We start from the raw sequence: 10958 nt of genomic DNA on the forward strand, positions 1-10958 counted from the left end.
ATTTATTTCAGTTCAGTTCTAGAAAAAAAGTTTTGGTTATCATTTTTTACAATATCAAACATTAAATAATTAATATATTTCACAAAAAGAAGAGTTTTAAAAAAGTGGAAAAAAATTAAATTATGTAATATGCGCAAAAATTAAAATAATAATAAAACTATCCGCTTTTTATAGTTTGGCATCAACCTCAGACTTCAAATCGCCATTTCCGATTATTAGTATTGTGTTGCAGTTTCGTGATTCGTAGTACACACGTGGTAAGTTTTATAAATTGTACTTTCTAATTTTATATATATTTCTTAGTTAGAATTTCTTTGCATCCAAGTAATATTTGTTTGCTTACAATTTTAACTTCCTATTTTCTTTATAGGATCCTTAAAAATGGTGGGACATAATCACAATCATTTGAACTGGATGATAGTTAGAAACTGTTCCAGTTTTTTAGTAAAGAAAAGGAATATTAAGAAGCATTTCAGCTTGGTAAATAAAATTATTTAGTTCCCAATAATATTTTTGTTAAGGGTATTTATATATTAGTTGAAGTTTGTTCGCTTCGTTTTTTCTGAAGATGTCATGGTTGTCGCAAAATTTTTTTAAAAATTAACATTAAATTTTATCTATCTTAAAATATTATTTTAATACTGTACACCATAATAATACAGAAATTCACCCTAACAATACAAATTTTATCAATAAAGTAGTATTGCTTAAAACATGTGTAAAAGTAAATATTAATACTTATGTCTTAAATATATTAGTTGTTTCACAATCGCTGTTTTAAATATATCAGGGGGACATTTCTGTATCTTGATCTATCGTATCATCGTCAAGGCTTCAAATTGATTTTAAACTTTAGTTTGCCTGATGTTAGTCAGAAGTTGTGTTGATTCTCATATCTTGATTTTTATTTAGTTTCTGCATGTGCCATAACCCTGAAGTTGCCGGGGCGTACTAGGTAGCACAGAAACGATTTTCATGAAATTTAGTTAGTTTAGTTTTTTAATTTATTTCTCATTCAGCTTCCCCCCCCCCATAATGTCCAGAAGCTATTATGTTAACACAATGGCTGATGTATTTCATATGGATGGTTAACAGTATTATGATAAGCGCGTATGCCGCTTGGTATTAAAATTCCTCATGAGATTTCCTAGTTATATCGTTCGATTCAATTCTTTTTGTCTAAGCTTTAAAAAGCACGTCATCTAATATTATATTTCAAGCGCTCTTAATGTAATGTGTTCTTTCGTTTTTACTTTCAACGAATCAAACAGCAAACTAATTCTAAAAACTCCTCAAGCCTGCTTTGCTTCTGTAAAAACTACGAGCAGCATCATTTTACACAAAATTAGTTCGATAGTAATCTCGCCTAAAATGTTACATTTAATTTTTATTTTGGCATGAATTTTGTGTAAATTATAGAAAACTTATGAATGGTAAAATTAAATGTAAAGTTAAGTTCTAATCATAATAATAAAACATCCTGGAACATTAAACCTGTCTACACATCACCTTGCAGTGTTTTCACTACATCGCGAGAATCTCACATACTTTTTTCAGACTTTTGCCATTTTGAATGAAATCCGTTTCACTTTTCTTACTTGATCTTTCATTATTTTGAAAATCAGTCCTTGTTATCTAGCTTCCCCACTTACCAGTATTGTTCAGAACCAATGTAAACAGCAGACCCCCCCCCCAAACCCCTTTCTGAACACATTTCTCTGCAGCCACATGTTCACCTTAGGTAAGGTTTCTTCATGTCAGATGTTAAAAATTTTTTGTGCATGAATGTAAGATGGACAAATACCTTGTTAAGGCGGCATCTTCAACTCCGTAGCGAACGAATGAAAATTGAACAAATGTCGGTAGAAACGGTCAAAACGAAACAAATACGGATATTTTTCAGTCAAATAAATATAATAACTGATGAAAAAGTAGATACAGAACATTTTCCATATGATGATACAGCAAAAATACTTAGAAGATGTAAAAAATGTATTATAATTAAAGAAATAATTTTTTTCCAAGTCAACTCTTGTTTTTTTAATTTTTAGAAATCTCGCTTAACTTTTTGAAATATCACCCTGTTTATGAGAAATTCTCTTCCATTTTTTTCTGTAATGAAAACACTGCCTTGTAAGCATAACAAAAACAAAGATACACCGGAAGTTTTCAAAATTCCTTCTAGTTTTTAGAAGCCTGTTCTTGTTCATATTCAGTTAACCTTCCATACTTTTTCTCTCTATTAAATTTTTCTTTTCTCATTTAAATAAGAATAGTGGTAGCTATTTGCCAGTTGAGTAAAAAAAGTGGCCATTTAAAATATTACTGTCGTCCCTCTATTGTAACCTTTTCTTTTTATTTCAAAAAAAGTATAAACCATGTATTAACACCACCTGACTTGCAATAATTATGCTACTTTTCCCCCTAAACTTATGGCCAGCTAACATTCCTTTCAGCTTGTAACATTGACCACAGCATGCTATGAAAAGTTATGTTTTTTATATGTAATTGCTAGTCTTAAGGTATTCAATTTTGTTGTGGTTGAAATAAGTTTTTTTATTAAGTTTCTAATCATACAGATTTTGGGATTCAGTATTATTATGTTTAGTATTTTTCAATGTAAATCTGGTATTGATTTGCTTAATAGAAAGGCAGGTTTCATTATTATTTTGTCATTCATTATGGACCGGCGACAGGTTTCTTTGCAGCATAATTTTTATTAAAATCTGATAAAAAATATTTTTATATGAGAGAAAAATAATATTCCCCACTAATAATGAAAGTGAAAAGGAAATACAAAATTTCCGTTCCGTTGAGCCTTTTTGATGATCTCCACTCGTTATACAAATTAGTAGAGATTGAATAGATTTATAGCTTCCAACTGTGCTCATCCATGAAAAACATGTTCTAATGAATACTTAGTGTCGACCCTGCTATGAAAATTTATGTCTAAGGACTATTGAAAGGCGTGAAACTTAATGAATTGGAGGTCCAGATTCCATGAAATTAGTTAAAAAAGTGTTTTTTATAAAGTCATCCCTGATTTTACTTATGATCTACTTATTTTATTAATTTCCACTTATTATCTTTTTTATCCTGATCAGCAAGCTGGATAAAATTAAATGTTTATGAAAAATGTATAGTCAAATGTTTATTTTTATAAGCAGTAAGTGTAGTTTTTTAATTCATAGGTTTGAGTTACTTTATGCGGTTGTTGGACATTAAATTTTATGTGTTCCATTACATTTGAAACCTTAATCACAACTGTAAGTCTCCTGATAATTAAAATTCATGTCTTTTGATGCAAAAAATAAAGGTAGAATAGTTATTGTTGAACCAGCAGTTTAATAATTTTTTGGTTAAATACTCTTGTTCCCCGTGGCAGAATTACGGCGACATTGTCGGAGAACGTTAGAGTTTTTGCAGATACATTTTAGTCCCATTCATGTGATTTTGTCGTCTATCTTTATTTTGAAATTACTACATGAATTTTACGATTCTTAATTTATGTACAAGTTCTAATTTACTATTATTTAATTTATTTATGAATTTAAGTTTTGTAATGATTTGCAAAATTAGAAAGGGGAAATGTCATTTTTCCACCTGCAAAATGTGAGAAAGTGCCAATAATATTAGAATTCAAAAAAATATTACTTTTACAATTAAAATTTTCTATATGTTTTTATTCTATACTATCTTGTGTAAACACAACGTTTCTGTTACTTTAATTTAGTAATAGTTATAATTAAAATTATTTTAAAGAAAAATATATTAATGCTAGGGAAGTTTGTCGCAGAAAGCCCGAAAAAATTCTGCCACGGGGCTCTTGTTTAAAAAAAAGTTACGTAAATTTTTTTTTCATAGGAAAATTTTTTTAAATTTTAAATTATCAGAAACTTTTTTTTAGGATCCACTGAACATGAAAAAGATACATTCTCCTAGATTTTGTGGCACAATTCAGAAAAATGCTTTGATGGTAGATCCTCATCCAAGCAACAAGGGGGTGAACTTCGTATTCAAGAAGAAACATTGTGAGTAATGTAAAAGTTATTGATTTTTTTTGTATCTTTCCAGTGATTTCAATAGTTTTTTAGTATTGAAGAATGAATTTAACTCTGCAATATGTATATTGTTTTGTGATCTATTATATTTTTAATTAGATCGTGAAATTCTTGGAAAAATGAATATTTTAACGCTTTGTTGACCGATGATGACGTGGTTCTTCATTGCATTTGTGTTGACGATTTCAATTTATGAAATCCAAGGGAATATAGAATATTGCTCATAGTGCCCAAAATATAATTTCACTCTGTATTTATGAAGTTTATTAGTTTTTGTTTTACTTTACTTCCAGATTCATTTACAAAATAATACACAGTGACTTGACATAGTATCTGTGTAAAGTTTTGTGAAAGGTCCGGTTTTTGTGAAAAAATTACCTTCTTTCAACCAGGGTCTTGCTTTTATGAACTTGTGCAAATAGGGTCCGGTTGTTGCAAAAAACTTCAAGGAGTTTTTAAATTTTAAATAGATACAAGATTATGCTCTGCACTGCAAAATTATATTAAAAAAATAAAATTTTCAAAAATAAACAGCAATTGCTGCTTCTAATTTAGAGATGCAACATACAAATATTTGGTATTTAGCCTATACTGCTGGACGCAGAATATTAATTTCGAACGAATAATGGGAGAATTTTCTGCAGAGGACAAAACTTAATTCATATACATCCATCCTGTTTTCTGCCCTGGGAAGGGTTTATTCAATTAACAAAACAATAATGAAGATAAAAAAAATTTGAAGGATCCTTTTTATAAAAAGATATTTTGTGAACGGTCCGTTAACGGACCCAAATTTCTTCTAAACAAACCCCTGTCAACAATTAATACATAAAGAGATCTGCAAATTCTTAAACTTTTGTGTTAAAACTGAGGCCACCATAATATTTTCTTTGTTTTCTTTTTTTTTTTTTTACAACAAGGTGGATTAAATGAAAAAGATGCTGCTTTTAATAAAGCATGCATGTGTGATTTTTTTTAGAGTGAATTATGCTAAAATAGCTGTACTGATTTGTTGTGCATATTCACTAATTTTTTGGGGATTTTTTCGATTTCCTTGAATTAGCAATGCTGGTGTTTTTAAGGTTAAGGGGAAATTGTTATAAGTAGATTTTCATATCCACTTTTAAACACTGCACATGTATTTCACAGGCATAATAGTGATGTGTTGAAAGGCTATCAACAATGTCAACTGTCATCTATCAGAAGGTAACCCCTAGATAGAGTTAACATGTCTGATATACTAGTGACTAGAAATTGTATTATTTTAGTGGAAATTACACTACATTCCTCCCCACCAAAATTTTGTCTGTGATAGAATTCGATGAACGAAGACCGCTAGTTGATTCTTTGCTGTTTTTTTGCAAAAGACCAGGAAAGCTGTGTTAAGTTCACTGTGTTTTGAGAGCTGTATTGAGTTCATCAGGTTTTGAGCATTAGCTATGAGAGCCGTATTAACTTCACGCTTGTGCATTGCTATTAGCGGTCGGATGTGTGCAGAATATCACTGTGTGCGATGATAGACTGAGCAGCAACATTGTAAGGACAATGATGCAGTTGCATGTAGAAAGTCAATAGTTCAATGTGTACTATCCATCAAAGTGGGCACTGCTTTTGATATGGGAGAGTTCATATCACTTCCAAAGGTCCCCAATGTGGGAAAAAGCTATATATTAGTGAATTAGAATTGTATTGTAGTGTTAAACTACAGTGTGTTTATTTTAAGTTTGTGCGATTGTCTGGTATAGATTTATACCAAAAATAAATATTTTTTAAAATGCAGAATTGTCTTGGTGTTTCTTGTCAATCTATCTGCCAAACGCTGGTAATTTTTTGGGAGGCTACTTTATTTAGCAAGTGGCAACTGCTAAAATTACCAATTTTTAGTCTGGGAATAATATTGATTTTGCTTTATCATGGGTAAAGAGTTTAGTATGTGGAAAGATTTAATGACTGTAGAGTCAGTTTTTTATTCATTAAAGATTGGACTAAGAATGATTGTAGATTGGTATAATTTTGACGGAAAGAAATGGGCTACAAATTTTATAAGTTAGTATCTTCAATGTGTTCATTTTGTTTTTTATTTTTATCATGTACGTGTCTAGTGTTACTTTATAGTACTTGTTCTAGTGTTACTTTATGATGTATGTTTATATTGCTGTATTTTTATAAGTTGGGGGAAGAAAAGCATTTAATATCGGTTTCTATTTTTTTATTTATGATATGCGTGTAAAAAATAAAATAACTGTAATACAGGTCAACTTTGAATTTAATTGGGGTGTAGTATTTGTTTCCAATTTCAATGTACGACTTAATTTGTAGAAGTAAGAATGCTCCCGAAAGGGTTAGGTGAGAAAGAAGTCATCAAACATTGGATTTAATAGAGATGTCATATTATTCCATTTTTGACATATTGCAGAAATGGAACCAATAAGAATGTTCCATAAGTGGTTAGCGAGAAAAAATCTACAAAAATTGGGTGTAAGAACATAATAAATCTGCTCTGTTTTGAGTAATTTTTCAGTTTCTTTCTTAAGCACATAATTTTTCTGTGTTTAGAGAAATTTTTGGAAAAGATTCCATATTTGCGAACTTTTACAGATAAATCCGAAATTTGTGTGGGGTTCAAAGCTTTTTCTTTCATTTGCTATTTTGTGCAAATCAGAATTTTATTCAGATGTAGAGAGGAAGAATGGGCTTACACAAAGGCCTATATAACTATTCTTCAGTACCAAAAATTGACAATTTCCAATATATTTTTTTTAATGCTATGACTCATACCGAAAATTATAAGGAAATTTGTAGCCATACATGATTCTTGGGAAGTTTCTGTTGATTTAATATTTGGTGTGCAAAGGTCCAACATTTTTTCTCCTAGTTTTTTAAAACTCAAAGAGCATGCTATACTATTCTTTTTCGCTTAAACAAACACTGAATTATTTGTCCGTGTTTGTAAATTCACTTCATTCAAAAGTAAAGGGGGTTGGCACAATATATGGTCTTTTCAAAGCTTTTTAAGCTCCATATATTTATTAATTTCATAATGCTTGATTGCGTTTTTGTAGAATTCAGCTTTTTTTGCTAACTGGTACTTTCATCCCTGGATTCTGTTAAAGCTAGGCTTTGGAGACTGGATCCCTATTCTTTTTTATTTTTCTTTCTTTCTAGAAGTTGGTTTCTTGAATATAATAAATTTTAATGATTAAATATGATCATTTAATCAATTAAAAGATCATCAGTTGATCATTTCAAAAAATTATATGTATTAATTCAGGATTCCCACTACCTGGAAATAATAAGTGAGTGGTAGAAAAGAACTACTAAAGGCTACTAAATGCTTAAATTTTCCTTCATTTGTAAATTACGAAATTATTCCAGACATATTTTTTGTATCCATATATATTTACTTCAAATTATATATTTATTGATAGCTTAAAACTTCTAGATATCTCATTTATGCTACCACTTTTAAAAACATTTCCTGACAAGGGGAACCCTGTAATTATACAATTTTTTTTATATCTGTTAATTCAGGATTCCAATGTTGAGAGCATTTTGAATGACATTTTACTAAATGTAGGACAAAATGTATAAGATACAAAAACGATAAGAATGTTTGTTACTTAAATGTGTAAATGAAGTTTTTGAAATGTTTTAAACCTTAAAAAATTCTGTGTTAAAATTTTTGTCTTATTCTATAGAATAATTTAGATGGGATTGGTTAGAAAAAGATAATAAACAAGCATAAAGATGTTTCTGCACATGTTATGACAGTGCAATAACTAAAGCTAGGCTGCTCTTTTGAAGCATTCTTGTTAGGCAGTTCATAAAATTAAAATAATGCAAGTGTGCTATTATTGGTAAGACAATTTTATCAGTAATTTTTGACAACTTTTTTTTAAGCCTGCCTTTGTGTACTTTTTTTAGATCATCATAAACCTTCAAGAACTTTACAAGTTACTCCACTTACCAAAGATGCTCGTAGAACCATGAATAGCATAAAGAAGTTTGTAAATAAGAACCGTTACAGGAAGGACATTAAAATGGTGAGATTTCCCCTTATTGTTTATTTTCCTTTATTTCAATAAAATAGTTTTCAATGAAAAAGAACGAAACCTTTTCTTCGTGAGATTTGAATTGTAATAAATCAAATTTGTAGTTCAATGAGTGAAACATTTCAGTCTTTTGCTTTGATAGCTTTTTCAGTTGTTGCTATGGAATCCTGCATGGTTTTAAGAAACCCAATATTTTTAATGCAATGTTGCAGAATGCAGGTTCAATCACTTTTACTGCTTAACTTCGAAAATATCATCATCAATACAGGTGACGTTAAGATTATATTTTTATTGATAATGTTTTTTAAAATCCTGATATATTTAATATGATATTATGACTCATGGGTTTTAGATTGTGCATTTTATTTGTCCCTTATAGTTAATTTATTGCTAGTTTTATGCCAATTTGAGCATAATAATAAATGATTTGACCTTTTTTAAAATTTATTTTAAGGCAGTTATTGCTACTCTTTTCCGTGTGTAGTTTTACAATGAATTTTTACTAAAAGTGGGAAGTGATTTCTTTTTCACACGGTTTATTTCTGTCCATTTCTTCGGGTTATTTTTTGGCGGTTAATGCTGTGCATTCCCGCAGCGTTTTAAAAATTCTGATTTCCATTAGGACGTTAATTTTAATCTGCAGATTTAAATAATTACTTATTGCCATATTGATTTTTAATATAAAATTTAAAGTTTTCTCTTCCATTATTGCTAGCTGTGCTTTTCCATGTAGTTTTGACGATCCCATTATTTTTACTGTGCTGTTATTACAACTCTGCAGTTTCTAAACGTACATTTGAATAATCCCTTTTTGAAGTTTTTTATTTGGATCCATTACATCGTAAGTCCAAGTTATTTTCCCATCTTTTTTTTTTTGGGNNNNTTTTTTTTGGGGGGGGGGGGGTAATCTCCATACTTTGTGTGTGGTATTTATAGTCCTGATATTGTAATACAATGCAATGTTGCCACTCCACAGAAAAAACCTGGAAAAGACAGGGAATTTAAAAATTGCCAAAATTAGCAGGAAAAATGCAAGGAATTTTGTTTTTTATTTTCACCTTTTAGAAAATAGTGACCACTCGAAAGTGCAATCTATGAGATATTTAAAGAAGCTATTTCAGCTATACTAAATTATTTCATTTACTACAGCATTATTTTAGTATGTTCAGCTGTTCCTACTTATACTCTTAAGTTTTTCCAGCAACTAAAGTTAGTATAGTTAGCCCAATATGGCTCATACAAGAGCACGGTAATTCTTTCATCTTAACTCATTGTGTATAATACGTACAGGGAATTTTTTTCAAGATTTGAGTGGCAACCTTACATCTATCAACCTAAATTTCAACCATTTGTATTAGCTGGTAAATTAAATAAAAAAAAATTTGTCAAACAAGCATTGTGATGTAAACTGCTTCTACGTAATTGTAAAATCTGGTTTACATACACAATAATACCGTGGCAATTCCATCACATTTTGATTGGTTTTTCGGCAGTTATTTGGCCTCTAACATTTTTATAAAATTCCCATATGAAGAACATTAGGCTATTACGATATTCAATTCATGGCGATTCCATTGTAATTTATCTTTGTGGGATGATATTTTTTCGTTCGGAAAGTTCACATCGATGTAGCATGCAGATATATACCTTATCTATACTACTAGATAATATATATACTGCACAAGCTTTCCAAAAGTTTTTCGGCAGTTATAATTCAGTTTATAATTTTTCGCCTGTTTGTGCATGGTTTTTATAAGATTTAATACGACGTTCGAATTTGAGTTATCACTTCAAGGCTTTCGATTTACGGCAATTCTGTCATAACCGATGTCGTTTAATGATAGTTTTTCTGGCTGTTATTTATCATATTTTAGGAATGGTTTTCCACACTCCGATGTATTTAATACATTACTACAACACTTAAATATCGAATTGGAGTTATTACGTGACAAACAAGATTCACAGCGAATCCATCGTACATCCTTGTCATTTCCAGCTATTGCAACCTTTTTTTTTCTTATTTTGATAATCCGTACGATGTTATTGTGGCAAGTGAGTTTTTTTGATTAATGGTTTTTTTTTTACTTGCACAATTTAGATTTATTCAATTGTAAATCCACCCGGCAACTGTTTGTTTCTTGACTTTCCTCATGGTTTTTTAGATATATATTTACTTTATATTTAATATATAATTTATATAGTAAATATATTATACCAATATATTTACTTTTGTTTTAAATATATTCACTAATAAAACAAATCATATCATCGATACTTAGTGTATTGAAGTGTACAAAAGTATTTACTAAATGAAGTTTTTTCTTATCAATTAGGATGTTTTGGGCTTTTGTGTCTGATCTCAGTCAAGACCTCTGATTTTTTTCTTAGTCAGTGTATGAATCTGAGAACCTGTGCTCAGTTTGCGTACTATCTTTATTGTGCAGTGCATTCTTAAATCTGCATCTAATCTTTTTTTAACATAACTAATTTATGTTATTTTTGTTTCAGTTGGCTCTTAGACGTGCAAGTGCTATCATAAAAAGCCAGAAACCAATTGTCCCAAAAAAGAAAGTTTTCAAGAAGAAACCTGAATAACTTGAAAAATTGTATTTAATAAAATAATTGAAAAAACTCACCTTTGATTTTGTGTTGAATGATAGTTCTACAGTTAATTTTTGTATTAATAATGATGCTTGTTTGTGTCTTAAAATTTTTTGAATTTCCTACAGGGCTGGCATAATTTAAATCACCTGTTTTTGTTTCAAATTAAGTAAAATAATTTTTGTCCAGTATTATCACAATCAATACATTCTTTAGTCTGATTTCAGTAATAACTTTTTTTCTC

At 29.6% G+C, this 10958-nt stretch overlaps 1 protein-coding gene across 1 annotated transcript; it reads left to right on the forward strand.

Annotated features, from left to right (window-relative positions):
* The first annotated feature begins 118 nt into the window (after positions 1-118).
* LOC107447512 (ribosomal protein L28) lies at positions 119-10748 on the forward strand. Its single transcript, XM_016062437.3, has 5 exons — positions 119-257; positions 371-480; positions 3908-4031; positions 7986-8104; positions 10622-10748. Exons 2-5 carry the CDS (start codon positions 382-384, stop codon positions 10706-10708), a joined length of 429 nt encoding a protein of 142 aa, XP_015917923.1. The 5' UTR covers positions 119-257; positions 371-381; the 3' UTR covers positions 10709-10748.
* Positions 10749-10958: the final 210 nt, after the last annotated feature.

Source organism: Parasteatoda tepidariorum, chromosome 7 (assembly GCF_043381705.1).
Source record: "Parasteatoda tepidariorum isolate YZ-2023 chromosome 7, CAS_Ptep_4.0, whole genome shotgun sequence".
NCBI lineage: Eukaryota > Metazoa > Arthropoda > Arachnida > Araneae > Theridiidae > Parasteatoda > Parasteatoda tepidariorum.